Here is a 15214-nt window from a genome sequence, read left to right as displayed (position 1 = left end):
TTTGTATTGAATATCCGGCAAACCCGGATAAAACCGGGTAATCTGGCAACCTTAGTCTAATAAGCGTATGTCTTTTCGCATTGAAAAACAATAAATTAATTTTACATCACTGCTGGTAGCCTTCCCCAACATTTACCAGACAGTTTAGAAAATGCAAGTCTGACTTTAAAATTTTGAACCAAATAAGACCTATCTTGCATGATTTTTCAGAGTAATCAAATGATAGCACCGCACGCATCTGGAATGGAGTTATATTTTTCGATTAATTTAGAAATGCATGTTTGAACTTAAATATTTTTATCCAAATGTTGAGGAATTGAGGTTTTTCGATGCGTGCGGTTCCTTAAGCAGACTTTATTCGATTCCTCGGAAGTTCGTACATTCTTTTTAATGAATCAATTGAATATTGAAGAGGAATTGAGGGTAAAATTAGAGATAACTCCACTTTCCGAAGCATTCGGTGTCTTAAACAACTATCAATCGGTTCCTCGAAGAAAAAAACCCGCACAAAACAATCCTCATTTGCTTAAAAATATTCAAGTCGGAACATCCTTTTTTCTGTATTAATTGAACAATGAAGAGACATTGAGGGTAAAATTTTCATTTTCCAAAGCGTGCGGTTCCTCAAACAGCCTTTATTTGATTCCTCGGAAAAAATCACACAGAAAAGCTCTCATTTGGTTCAAGTCCAAACATGCATTTTCTGAACTATTTGAAAAATAGAGGGAAATTTAGGGTGCATCAGCCATAACTCCATTCTCCGATGCGTGCGGTGCTCAAAAAGACTTAATACGATTCCTCCAAAAAAATCACACAAATTTTGTTTTATTTAGTTCGAAATATTCAAGTCTGTTTTTTTTCTGAATTAAATGAAAAGTGTAGGGGGATTGAGCCATAGTTACATTTTCTCAAGCGTACGGCTACTCAAACAGCCTTGATACGACTTCTCAAAAAAAAAAATCACAATATACCTATCATTTGGGTCAACATTTTCAAGTCCAAACATGTTTTTTTTCTGAATTTATTGAAAAATTTAGGGGAATCGAGGGTAATATCAATGATAACTCCATTTTCCGAAACATTCGGTGGCTCAAACAGACATTCCCAAGCTCGTGCAGCTTTTCAAATTATGTCCAATCAATTCTTGGGACATTTTCCTTCAAAATAAGTGTTCTGCCGTTGATTTTGTTTTTATAAAAAGGAAGATATTGAATTTCTTTGCGGTTTATTAACTTTTTTGCACATTGTGCACTAGGCACTTTGCTCTGGGAGAAAACTATATTTTTCGAAAATTTGCATCGCAAATTTTTGCGCCATTTGAAAGCTTGGAGTTTCCCTTTCCATTTAAATCCAAATTTGAAATAATCCTTCAGGGGGTCTAGAACTTTTCTTTAAATTTTTTTGAGCTTTTTAATGATTTTTTCAAAGACAAAATCATTCTCATCACTTTGAAAATGCTTGTCTTATCTTTAGCGTAAATCCAACTCCATATGCCAATAACATGATTTAATATGATATTTTCCTGGCTACAACTTTGTAGTGATATAAATTGAGAGAAAAGAGTTGTAATGTTACAAACAGAGTGATTATTATTTCATTTGAAAAATCAAATAAAACTTCTCATCACTGATTGTACCAAGACCAGAAATAGTATTTTATCAACTTAGTTATTGATTGTAAAGCGTTTAAATATTCAGGATGGTTCATTTACATAAAAAAATCAATTTTTCGCATAAATTTGTTCATGATAATCTGAAGTAAAGAGAATTATATGTGCGATTTTCTTGAAAACTTTGTTATTTATATTTCGAGCTTAGTTAGTGTAAGAACTTCATGAACAAATATGTGGGACTAAGAAGCAAATCGGACTTTCTTCTTACATTTAAACCCAAATTTTAAATAATCCACCTAGATATCGAAATGAAATATCTTTGTTGAAAATCGCTTGAAGTTTAAACATCTCGAGGGGGGGATAATAAGATTAATTCAAATTTTTAATAAATCGAAAAAAATTGAACAAAAGTTTGCATGCAACAAACTTGTATACAATCTACATTGCACAAAATCGAAACAACCAGATAATTTAGATCGAAATTCGAAAAAAACGTAACAATAGCTTAATAAATTCCCATCTTCTATAATTTGGCTTTGACTATGTCAACTGCTTGAATTTTCAAAGAATTTTTAAAAATTTTTCCACAATTCCGCAAACCTTATTTCTCTTCTTCGGGATTTTAGAAATAATCGGAGTAACAAGAAAAGAATTTGATATTTGTTCCGGAATAATAAAACCCCATAAATGCTCTTCACTGCAGATTATCTACAAAGTTGGGACCCCCTTTATGGATTATTTCATATTTGGGCTGAAACGAAAAGGGAAAATCCCAGCTTTCAAATGGTGCAAAACTAAGCGATGATAATTTTCAAATTAAATGGTTCCATAAGAAAAACCATATAGGGTGTAACGTTTTGCAATTTCTTTTTGAATTTAAAAACCCTGTAGCCTAAAATGTTTCTTTTTTGGTCAAAACGAACGACAGATTTTTTGAGATTTAGAAATGCCCAAACTTCATTTAAAATTTGATTTGAACCATTGAAAAGACAGCTCCGTCCAATTTTAGTTTAATTCTTTGCAAAATTATGGCATCTGGTAACTCTTATTCCTGGTAATTCTAACTTTTTTACAAAAATGATTGAGAATTCAATGAAGATTTTTTCATCAGAACATTTCAATACTCTGAAATCAATTACTTTCTTGATGAAATAATGTTTCTGAAATTGGAAAGAAAAATCTGTCAGTGTTACTAGTTTATTTTTATGAAAAAAATAATGCTCTGTTTGAGGCGTTATAACTAATTTCTCTCTTCTCCTATTGCTTTGCAGTCTTCCGCAAAGTTGTAGTCAAATAATTTTCTATTAAGTTTCATGTATTGGAATTTCATTTTCATTACGTGAGAACAAAATATTCAAGAAAAACCAAAAAAGTTACATTCTACGAACAAGTTTTTACGTTTTTTTCCTACAAAATTTCAAATAAAATCCCGGGTACCTAAAATTCATTTGGAAAATCTGCAAAAATAATCTGTCGTTGGTTTTGATAAAAAAAGAAAACATTTTAGACTACAGAGTTTTGAAATTCGAAAAAAAAGCGGCAAAACTGCATTGCGTGAGAACAAAATATTCAAGAAAAACCAAAAAAGTTACATTCTACGAACAAGTTTTTACGTTTTTTCCTACAAAATTTCAAATAAAATCCCGGGTACCCAAAATTCATTTGGAAAATCTGCAAAAAAAAATCTGTCGTTGGTTTTGATAAAAAAAAAAAAAACATTTTAGACTACAGAGTTTTGAAATTCGAAAAAAAAAGCGGCAAAACGACACACCCTATTGTGCAGTGCCTTTATCACCTGCACCCAAGATAATCTTCTACTGCTGCTTGCCGTAGTGAAGTCTGTAAGTCTGTAAGCAACTCCGAGTCAACAACCTTTTCTGGGTCCTATCTCGTTGTAATTTCATTGGCTTCTGTCCTGCAACCTTCCATCCGGTTCCCAGCTCGACGACTTTGCCATACGATGGAGACTTGAACTGGTTGGCATTTATAAGGGCGACAACTAGATTGCGGAGGACACTAAAGTAAATAAAGCTTCTTATCCAGAGATCTCCATGGGCTCTAGTCTGACAATAGCTCTGGCCTGACAACCTTCTTATGACCTACTAAATGATTCCTAGCTCGGAGACCTCTAATGGAATCCAGTGGTTTCCCGTCGACTTCCCAATGGCTGCCATGTTCAGCGACCTTGAAGTGGTTCCAGGCTTTTTGGCCGTCCTTCGGCTCCAGCGCGTCCATTTTGATCGAACTTCTTCTTTTGTAAAAACTGATATAACTTCATACAAACAAATATTTAGAGTTATGAACATGGCTTCCTGTCTCAACCATCAAATAAGTTTGTTTTCAGGAGGTTATACGCCATCTTCGATCGCTTCAAAATAACGAATAATGAGTGGAGTAATGTGATTTCGCTTAGTAAGTTTTATTCCACTCAACTTAAATATTATGATTTCGAACAAGATTTGTTTCTATCAAACTTGAAAAATCTAATCTGAAAAGGACTCATTTCGATTGTATTCATAGCTATTTATGCAAAAAAAAGCTTCTAAATCAAGATAGAATGCACTCAATACGAAAAACCAACATAAAAATCTTTAAGACAAGAGTTTTCAAAAATGAGTTTGAAATTTCATCTTCGAGGTTGTTGCACATCACTTGAAAAAAAAATGCTTTAAGTAATCAAATTGATGTTTGATGGTCGAACTCACTTTCGAGATACTCATTTCTTATCTACGATATTCCACGCAAGCTTTTTGTCATACCATACTCCGACTTGTGGAAGAGCCTTTTGCTTATAGGATACATGACTTTTTGATAAGCAGTTTTCCGGGAGCTTACAAACTACTCATCTCTGGTTCTAAAACCTACTATCTTCTACACTTGATATTCTACAAGAAAGCTATAAAATACAGTTTGACTTAAAAATAGACCAGGTTCCAAAACTGAAAGATTTCATTTAAAAAAAATACTAGCTACAAGCGAAAGAAAATAATCGATAACACCTGCACTGAATGTTGTTGTACTGAACGTTGTTAAATGGTTGTTATGCTATCTGTTGTCAAAAATTCGTTTGAAAATTTTAGCTTGCAAATAAAATAAAACGGAACCAATTTTTCGGACAAAACCAAACCTGTGTAATTTTTTGTTTTCATTGTGATTTTATTAGCATTCTGAATCGATTCGTTAACTGTGTTAATTTATCATTTTGCTAACTGTTTCTGTTAACTTCTGTAAGGGCTGATGAAATTTTCCTTTTTTTATAAGCTCAATTTAACTAAAAAGTTTATTTTCAAGTTATTCACCCTGAGGATTGATCGTATCGATATCTCTAAATAAAATTAATAAAATTAAAATGCTATCAAACTTCTCAGCGTGAAATATCATTCTAAGTTAAGTTCATCAATCTCTATCGGTTCCGTATTACTCGATGTGAATGCCTTGAGTTTCGTTCCTGCTTTTAAACGTTTGAGTTCGTGACAATATGCGACTAAATAAGTCTGTCGGAAGATGAAGTATGATCTTATGTGTATCTATTCTGTGTGTTGCATCTTTTAACTACCTATATATTCAACAGAGACTAATTAATATTTTATGGTTCTGTGTGTTGTAATAGGAATAGTTTGTGTTAAATATTAAGTATAAACCATACAAAAATATTTTAAAGGAGTACAAGTCTATTTGTGTCGATTTTTGTGTCTGTCTCTATCCAACTCTTTTAAAAACATTGAAGCGTGATTGATAAACAGATTTATCCATCTCTAACATTTTGCAAATAACAGTAAATTATAAGCTATAATAGTGGCAAGATTTCGTCATAGGAAACAACAGCAGAGACATTGAATTTCAGAACATTGTGTGTGCGTAAGCGCCTTACTCGATAGAAAAAAATAAATATATAAAATAATTGAAAATTATTTTCGATATGATTGTTCATTTTCTTTCCTCTCCGGCGCGTAGGGCACAACCTCTCAACTGCGGACGGAAACAGCACTGAGGAGGGCGACTCGGTGGGTGGCGGTCGGAATCCTGCCATGACCGGAACCGGATGCTATAAAAACTACAAACATTCCGCCGGATTGAGAAAAAGTGTCAATTCACAGGTATTCCAAGCCTATGTTTTCTACCGAATGTTCTTTAATCGTCATTGGGTTTATTTCAGCTTACTGTACTGTACGTTACAAGATGATATTTAGCTAAAACTGTTTTGGTTTTTTTTTTCCTATTTCCCTTCTCGTTTAGTCCGAAAACTATCCTCAGAATTCCACGGGGCCAATGGATGCAGACGCTGCTCCTCCCTACAGTCCGTCCATGCAGCACAACAGCATGATGATGGACATGGACGCAAACGAGGAGCAACAGCTCATCATGCAGGAAACTCCTCTCCGGGAGCCAAATGTCATGATGGCCACGAGGGCGGTATGTATTCTTAAATCGACCTTTTCCATATCTCATCCAACACAAAATGCCTTTAACATTCCATGACTAAATCGGTTGCCATGCTAACTTCGCAAAATCCTTCCTAGTCTCTCTCTATCTCTCTATCTCAAAAATCTACTTTTTCCTCCTATTGGCGTATGTAGAACCAGGAACTATATAGAACGATCTCAAACTACCAACTAGCTAACAAAAAACTAGTGCTTTCAAAAAAAAAATCTTACATCTAGCATTGCACTTACACAAACCACTTTCGACCTTTAACTGAATCTCTTTAGATAACTGTTATACTTTCGATCTACTTGACCAATATCTCCTACATATAGTACTACAACAATCAATGGAGCAACGAGGTATCTTTTTCTCAACATTCTAACTTTTAACCCAAAACATTCAGCAAAATCGCATTTTTCTTGAAAATTTCTCCAAATTTATAAGCTAAAACTTTAAAATTTCCCAATTCCAAATCCATACAATTAAAAGCCAGTAAATAAATATTGGAAAAACAAAACCAAAAAATAATGGAAAATTTGTTCCTCCGTGCATTTTTGCTTCCACTTAATTTTCGCTTTCACTAGTTTTGACCCCAATGCTCCCCGTACACACCGCTACACCAATAGAATAGAGTAAAGTGTTTTGGTGACAGTTTTTCCAAAAACGAAAATAAAAACAAAATCATTTCGAACGAGCCAATTGGCACTCGTTAATTGGAAGACTTTCATGAGCCGTTATTCTATAGCACAGCAAAGTTTTTAAGAGCTTTTTCAAACATTATGTACCTTTAACCGAGCAAAACACCTGATAAGCGCCTTTAGAGCTGCAAACACGCTTCCATAGTTGGCTTCTATTTGAAATAAGGATTTGTTTGCGTATCAATTTAAAACATAGAAAATTATAGAAGTATTTTTTAAATGTACCATAAAATGTTTACCACTGTAAACGACCTGCCATTGATAGTGTGATTATTGAAAGTTTGTTTAACGTAGAATCAACACTAGATCACCGCTGCAGTGATCCTAAAGGCGATGTTTTAAAACCTGTCAGAGTCCAAAATATTTTTTTTATCTTGGAAGTCTTGTTATTTTTTTTGTACTTGGAAATTGAATCCTAGGCCATGACGAGCGATCGCGTATCTTCAATATTTTTATGTGGGTCCATAGGTTCAATGAGTCAACTCACTATGTGTGAACTTAGGTAAAAGCCCTATGCTCTCTCACCACCTGGGGCATTTAACCTTCGGATGACAAGCTATATTCTATGGTAATCCTTACGAATCCACTTTGAATATTTAGGTAGGTACTTATTTATTATCATTTTTGTATAGTCTCTTTTTGACGACACTAGTCAAACCTCTCCTTAAGAGGCTTAGTCTCATATTTTCCCGTTGAGGATCGCTTATCTGTCACTTATCCACGAATCCTGGCCTCGCGCCTGTAACAACATGCGCTCGATACTTAACACTACAATTCGGAAGATTCTCAAAGAAGAATCCTACATTGACTCAAATGACTCGCCAGGCGTCGAAATCCATTCGTAGGAAACGATTCTCCTCGAATACTTCCGGAAGTACACTTACATACTTACTTAATGTTCCCGCGCCGATCCTCTGGTGCATAGGCCGTGGTAAAAGACCTCCACTGTTGACTATCCGGAACCAGCGTCTTTACTTGGTCCCTTCCAAGACTCAGGTTGACAGTTCGTATATCAGCAGCTAGGCTTCTTCGCCACGAGTTTCTGGGTCTGCCTCTTCTTCGATGTCCTTCTGGATTCCATTCAAGCGCATCTCTGCAAATCTCGTTCTCATCTCTTCGCAGCGTGTGCCCAATAGACTGAGTCGTTTTGGGGCCATGGGGTCTTAAAACCTCCTTTTTTTTCAAAACTCATCCATGATTTTTTGTAAAATTTTTAAGTAACGTTTACATGAGAAAATGTGAACTTTCATGTTTGTATGGGAAAACTGCATATTTTGTACTGAAAAACCATCATCATTTTTGTTTCGTCTGCGCAACCGAGCCTGCTAATGATTTTTGTGCTAATTTATAAATTCTCCATAGGAAATTTTCCGCTGAACAGCTTTGTCGAAGACCGTAACTTCGTATCTTATTAGACAAAAACAGTTATTAGCTGTTTAGTAGGAGTATGTCTTTTGGCATTGATAGACAATAAATTCAATTGACACCACTACTTTTTTTTTTTAGTCGGTAACCACAGGTGGTAAATCCCGGTTTACGGATTGTATTCCAAGGCACGGCGAGCCACCGCGTCCCCCAGTTTGCTACTCTGGGTCCATGGGTACAATGGGAAGACTCATGATATACTCCGTGTAAACCCCCTACTCCCTAAACTACACCTGGGGCCGCAGACCTGTCTCCCACCTCGAACTGTTTAGTACACTATGCTTCAATAGTGGGAGGTCTATTCGCGCTAATGCGCTCCAAGGCAATACTCATTAACGAGACCACTTTCAGCAAAACCTCTCGTCTTTACGACACGACGCCTGAACTCTCCTCTAACGACTTGAGAACCGACATCTCCTCGCAATGACTAGAGATTCTCACACAAACCTCTCCTCTTCGCGGCTTGAGGCCTGATCTCTCCTCTAACGACCCCTCTTCGCATCGACTCGAGGTTTACCTCTCCTCTGCACGATTCAAGGCCCGATCTCTCCTCTAACGACTTGAAATCTGACCTCTCCTCGTAATGACTCGAGGTGACCACTTGTACCCCTCCTCTTGTTGATAAGGGGCCTGATCCTTCATCTTACGAATCGATACCCGACCCCTTATCATAAAGACTCGGGGTTGACCACACAAACCTCTCCGCCTGAAGATTCGAGGCCTGACCTCTCCTCTAACGACTCGAGGCCCGACCTGTTATCTTCAGGGTTCGAGGTTTGCCACCTTGCTCGTTGTGTGCCAGATCGAGAGCAGCTTATCCTAGACTCGCGCCTGTCACGGCACACGCGTGGGACTTAACGCAACGACTCGGATGATTCCCGACGAAGACGTCATCCTACTCCGACTCGAATGGCTCACCCGGCGTCGAGAGCCACTCTACCCGTGGGTATTCCCCGAACGTGGAATAACCCTTTTCCAACGATTTCCACTGCGAAGAAGGTCATGTCTTATCCCTGCAGCTTCTGTCGTTGAGAACCGCCCTATTCGGATACTCCCCGAAGGTGGAGCATCCTACGCACGAACGCGGCGCACCCACGGCATCCGCTACGCAGAAGGTATTGTCTTATCTTTGTAGCTTCAAACCGTGGGGTCGGACGCACTCTACTCGACAGCCCCCCGTCGATGGGGTCAGTCTACTCCGACCGTTGTCCGGTCTTCTTTATCCCCCTTGGCTTGCAACCCTAGGATTTTTGGCCCGTGGATTTTCCTGCCCGTTGTGTGCCAGATCGAGAGCAGCTTAACCTGGACTCGCGCCTGTCACGGCATACGTTCGGGACTTGGAACGCTACGACTCGGGTGTTTCCCGACGGTGACGACATCCTACACCGACTCTAGAGGCTCGCCCGGCATCGAGAGCCTCTCTACCCGCGGGTATCCCCCGACAGTGGTTAACCCTCTTCCCTCGAGATCCGCTACGAGGAAGGTAAAGTCTTATCCCCGCAGTTTCCCCCTTAGGAAGCGGCACTACTCGGATACCCCCCGACATTGGGGTATCCTACACACGTTTGCGGCGCACCCCTGACCTCCGCTACGCAGAAGATGATGCCTTATCTTTGTAGCTTCGATCAAGGGATCGGACGCACACTACTCAGATGCTCCCCGTCGATGGAGTCATCCTACACCGTTCGCGGACTGCCGTTGGTTCCAGCTCCTCTGCAGGACAGTCATGATCCGGGTGAACCCATAACTGACCGCATGCCAAGTGTTGGAATCCGCACACATCCTCCGTAAAACGTTATCTGCTGTCGTGTCAGGCCCACAGGCAGCAAATATTGAAGTACGTACCGCCGCAAACCTCGGACATACAAACACCACATGCTCGGGTGTTTCCTCTTCATCACCACAATCTGGGCAATATGGCGAAGCCACATGTCCAAACCGGTAGTGGTCACCACTGCTGGGTGCCTAGCGAGGTATAGAGTATTTCCTGAGACGGATAGTGGTAGGGTAACTTTTTATTTTTGTTTTGAAAAATGTAAACACCAACTGGTCGCCATTTTGATCTTTGATGATAAGCACTGTTCAATGCTTTCTTCTAAAAACTTCTTTAATCAAAAGCATTAAAATACCTGTCTTAACTTGTTATGAATGTACAATTAATTAAATAAAGAATTTATATTCTCCTCACCGAGGTGCGCTTGAAATACCAGTACAATTACATTGCCATTTTTTTCGTTACTATCTGGCCATTGAATATACGTAATGTTGTTGTTATGTTTAACCTACCACGACGATATTCCGAGAAAATGTAATCATGAGAAATCAGCTGTTCGTCTAACAAGTAGGGAAATGCCTTATTACATGATTACTTTTCATGCAATACTTCGCGGGGCACATGCAGTGGTGTCAATTGAATTTATTGTCTATCAATGCCAAAAGACATACCCCTGTTAAACAGCTAATAACTTTTTTGTCTATTAAGATACGAAGTTACGGTCTTGGACAAAGCTGTTCAGCGAAACATTTCCTTTGAAAAATTCATAAATTAGCACAAAAACCATTAGCAGGCTCGATTTCACAGAAGAAACAAAAATGATGATGGTTTTTCAGTACAAAATTCTCATTTTTCCCATACAAACCATAGAGTTCAAATTTACTCATGTAAACGTTATTTAAAAATTATGCAATGATGAGTTTTGAACCAAAACGAAGGAAGACCCCGGAGCTTGAGAAATTTAAAAATGACCCCTAATCGACTCAGTCTACTGCCCAATCCATCTCCATTTACGTTCCCGAATCTCGATTTCTAGCGCCCTTTGATGACACCGGCGATGTAGTTCCTCATTTGGGATCCAGTTGCCAGGCCACCAAGCGCGGATGATATTCCGCAGGCAGCGATTCACAAATACTTACAGTTTTCGCGTCGTTAACGCATATGTGCACCAAGTTTCGCACCCGTACAGCAATACGGATTTGACGTTTGAGTTAAAGATTCGGTTTCTCGTTCGTAGATATCTGACGTGAGCGCCAGATGTTCCGGATACTCACAAATGCAAATCGGGCTTTTCTGATTCGGGTTTCGATGTCTTTCTTGGTACCACCATCGGGCGTTATCTGGCTACCAAGTTACTGGAAGCACTCCACTTTCTCAACCTTTTGCCCAGCTACCATCAAACTGGAGGGATTTCCTGTGTTGATCTCCATCGACTTGGTCTTTCCGACATTGACTTTGAGACCTGCTGCCTTAGAGCTTTCGGTGAGGTCTTCGAGCTTGCTCTGCATATCACATATCGTTTGAGCGAGCAAAACAATATCGTGTGCCAGATGAAGGTCGTTCAGTTGCTCCATTGTTGAAGGATTCCACGGCAATTCCGGTTCGGTGCACAGTCGATCGATACAGTCAGAATCTCATCCATTACGATTAGAAAAAGTAGTGGTGACAAGATACATCCCTGTCTCACTCCAGCAGTTACCGAGATTGGATCGGACAAGACACCGTCGTGCAAGACCTTGCACGAAAATGCCTCGTATTGTGCCTCGATGAGATCGACTAGTTTCTCTGGGACTCTTCGTAGTCTTAGAGCCGCCCAGTAGTTTTGATGGTTAAGTCGGTCGAATGCTTTTCAAAATCAACGAACACCAACAGAAGAGAGTCCCGGAATTCGTTTATTTGTTCCAGTATGATTCGTAGCGTTGTGATGTGTAGACCACATCACAACGCTACGAATGATCGTCCAAATCAGAATCCAGCTTATAGGCTGCCGTCGGTGTATAGCGTCGATTTTCTCCTGGATTCTGTTGAGCATCACTTTACAGAGTATTTTGAGGGTTGTACTGATCAACGTTATGTCTCGCCAGTTACCGTAGTCTGTCAGGTCTCCTTTCTTCGGGACCTTCACGAGGATACCCTGCATCCAGTCAGCCGGAAATGTTGCAGTATTCCAAATGTCAAGGAAAAGTCGGTGCAACATTTGTGCAGACAAGGCAGGGTCGGCTTTGAGCATCTCAGTAGGAATGCAATCGATTCCAGGCGCTTTGTTGGACTTCATGTCTTTGATTGCCGCTTCAATTTCAGCCAGTGAGGGCGCTTCCGAGTTGACGCCATTTATGCGACATACTGTAGGCGCTTCGAGCTGCGGGTTCTGTTGGCCATCGCTATTCGTCACTCGGAAAAGTTGTTCGAAGTGCTAAGTTCATCGTTTGCGCTGATCTGTTCGATCGGTCAATAAATGACCTGCTCGGTCTTTTAGCGGCATTCTAGCATTAGTCCTTGAACTACTAAGGCGGCGAAAAATGTCATATAATAATCGGATATCTCCAATGGCGGCGGCTCTTTCTCCCTCTTCGGCTAGGGAGTTTGTCCTGGCTCTCTTGTCTCGTATACAAGCTCGTTTAACTGCCTTTTCCAGCTCCGCATATCGTAAGCGGGCGGCTGCTTTGGCTGACCCGGTACATGCCTGCTCAATTCCGACTTTCGCCTTTCTCCGATCATCGATCATCCTCCGTGTTTCAACCGATATCCATTCACATCTTATTCCACAGGCATTCTTAATTCCACACCACTGTTCTTCGACTTTTCTTTTTGTCAAAAGTTCACCTCTGCATTCTCCAACCGGCGGACGTTGTATCGACATTCGAATCTCTCTCCTTGCCGTTGAACCAGGAGACTGAGTTAAAAGGAGAAGATAAGTCAATGATCACACAAGTTGTGTAGCAATTGGAATTGTGGTAATTTGAAGCAATTTGTGCGGAAAAAAAAGATGTGAGTAAAGATGAGAGAAATTAGTACTCAGAGCGAGGGAGAAAATGTGCGAATGGTTGCAACTTGTTGAAATTTGTGAAGCAGTTGTGAAATTTTGATCATTACCATTCGAAATGCAAAGAATTCTCTTTCTATTGCAATCCCTCGCGTTACACACGCGAAATTCTCAGTCGTATCTCACTAAGGACGAGGTGATGGTCAGATGCAATGTCTGCGCTTCGTTTGTTGCAAGAAGGCTCCTCCTCCATTTTCGGCTGATGCAGTGGCCATCTCGTGAAAACCAAGTGACCTTTTTTTTCCTTGTAGGGGAGCATAGTACTTCGTAATATACAAGGTAGGCTATTCCGCTCTCTTTCAACGTGTTGGTATTAGGCTCCGAAAAATAGTTATGGAAAAAACTGGCAAATGAATGGAATTTATCAGAAAATCACATTTTTCTTAAAATTGACAAGCATTAAAATTATGTAAAAAATATGCACTTGTGCATTTTAATGCAACAAACAATATTTGGCTTTTCAACATCTCTAAAAGTAATATGCAATGGGCTTTTTGTCGATTTCAAACTAAAATCTGGTGATATTTTTGCCTTGTGTGGCCATTTTCTTGTGCGATTTGAATAAAAATTCAAACAAACTTTATATGACTTTTTATAACAGAAACATGAAGTATTTTAGATCATTTATCAAATTTTTAACATGGACAGAAGAAAATATTACATTGCTTGCTCTCAAAAAATAGGGACGGCGATGAAAATTTCTTTTGAATGTTCATTATTTTTGGTTCAGATCCAAAAATCCAACGCAAAAAATAGTTTCCGATGACGCTGAAGAAACAACCTTTAATCTGAAGCCCTTTTCAAAAGAATCGAATGGCTATCGACTGAGAAATTAATAATTTTGATTGCCATTCTATATAAAATTGCCAAATTCTCATAACTATTTTTGTTGGTATGCAAGCATGCTGCGTACATACACGGAGCTTCAAAGTGAGGTTAAGCACAATGGCCTACCTGTTATTTTCCACGTACTATGGTACGGGGAGAGCCCACTGCGACCAGGTGTTGATCTACTGTGGTGATTACCCCGCGTTACTGTATGCTATCAGACTCACCTGCACTATTGATTGAAGTAACAGGTGATTGCTGATTGAGCATGTTGTCCCAATCGGGTAGGATTTCAAAGATATATGATATAACCTAGGGCTTGTGATATAGCTCAGTTGGCAAGTCTGTTGTCTCCTGAGCCGATGTCCGTGAGTTCGAGCCCAAGAGTAAACATCGAACACGGTTGTACCGGATAGTTTTTCAATAACAATCCGCCAACTGCAACGTTAATAAAGTCGCGAATGCCATAAAGATGGTAAAACGACTATAATCGAAACAAAAAAAAATGATATAACCTTATTAGGACTTATGTGCAACCATATTTCTTGTACTCTTATTAATTTAGCCCCAAGTATACGCTCTCTTCGATTTATGAGGGCGCAGCAGTTGCATAGAAGATGCTCTGCAGTTTCCTTTTCGCACCAGCAGAACCGACAGTCGTCGTTTTGAATAATATTTTCATCCGTTTGAGATGCTGTTTTGTTGGACAATGTCCGGGGTCAAGAAACCTGTGTAAGTACTCAACTCGTGGTTACTTAAGTTCAAAATGTTTTTGGATTTTTTTTTGGGAATTTGACATTTTGATGTCATTCTTCCCCAAACATGTTTTTGGAGAGTCGTGCGCTAGGTTAAATGAATCTTTTCGCCTGAGCTGCTCCCTCTGATGATATCCAGTTGGAGACAATAGAGGTGCTTTCCCAGTTCTTGAGTTCCATATTTAAGTCACTCCTCGACCCTCGATACTCCGCAGAAGGGTTCTGGTCCAATTAACAGGCCCTGAGTTCCTTCCCTAGCTAGCTGACCTGCTTCTTCCTTCCCTAGGATACCTCAGTGGCCTGGAACCCGAAAAAAATACTATGTTCCGTATGGCCAGGTTTTTTAGTGCAACAATACACTCCCATACTAGCTTGGAGTAACATGTGAACGTACTTAGTGCACGGAGAACGGGCTGGCTGTTGGAAAATATATAGATACTTGTGTACCTGTATCCTCTTTTCAAACAAGCTGAAGTGCATTCTAGAATTGAGTGAACTTCTGCTTGGAATACAGTTGGCCAGTTTCCCATAGGAATTGAGATCCTGAGTCTAGGTCAGAACACCCCTGCCCCTTTTCTATTATCCGTTCAGTAAAGAATTTAATCGATACGGGTGACCTTATATGCTGGTCGATGGGGGAAGAGCGATCCACCG

General features: G+C 39.5%; 1 protein-coding gene across 9 annotated transcripts in view; it reads left to right on the top strand.

Moving 5' to 3' along the window:
• LOC129751786 (potassium voltage-gated channel protein Shab) overlaps positions 1–15214 on the top strand; it is a 372964-nt gene that overhangs the window by 316560 nt on the left and 41190 nt on the right. For 8 of the 9 annotated variants that reach the window (XM_055747503.1, XM_055747500.1, XM_055747499.1 and 5 more), the window contains 3 exons: positions 5567–5709; positions 5849–6025; positions 6370–6396. In XM_055747503.1, coding sequence (XP_055603478.1) covers positions 5567–5709; positions 5849–6025; positions 6370–6396 — 347 coding nt within the window. The remainder of the gene's footprint in view (positions 1–5566; positions 5710–5848; positions 6026–6369; positions 6397–15214) is intronic. The other variant, XM_055747501.1, reaches the window with a different exon arrangement.

This window comes from Uranotaenia lowii, chromosome 3, assembly GCF_029784155.1.
Source record: "Uranotaenia lowii strain MFRU-FL chromosome 3, ASM2978415v1, whole genome shotgun sequence".
NCBI classification, from domain to species: Eukaryota; Metazoa; Arthropoda; class Insecta; order Diptera; family Culicidae; genus Uranotaenia; species Uranotaenia lowii.
Note: the sequence above shows the minus strand (reverse complement) of the source record. Positions and strands in the feature narration are given on the sequence as shown.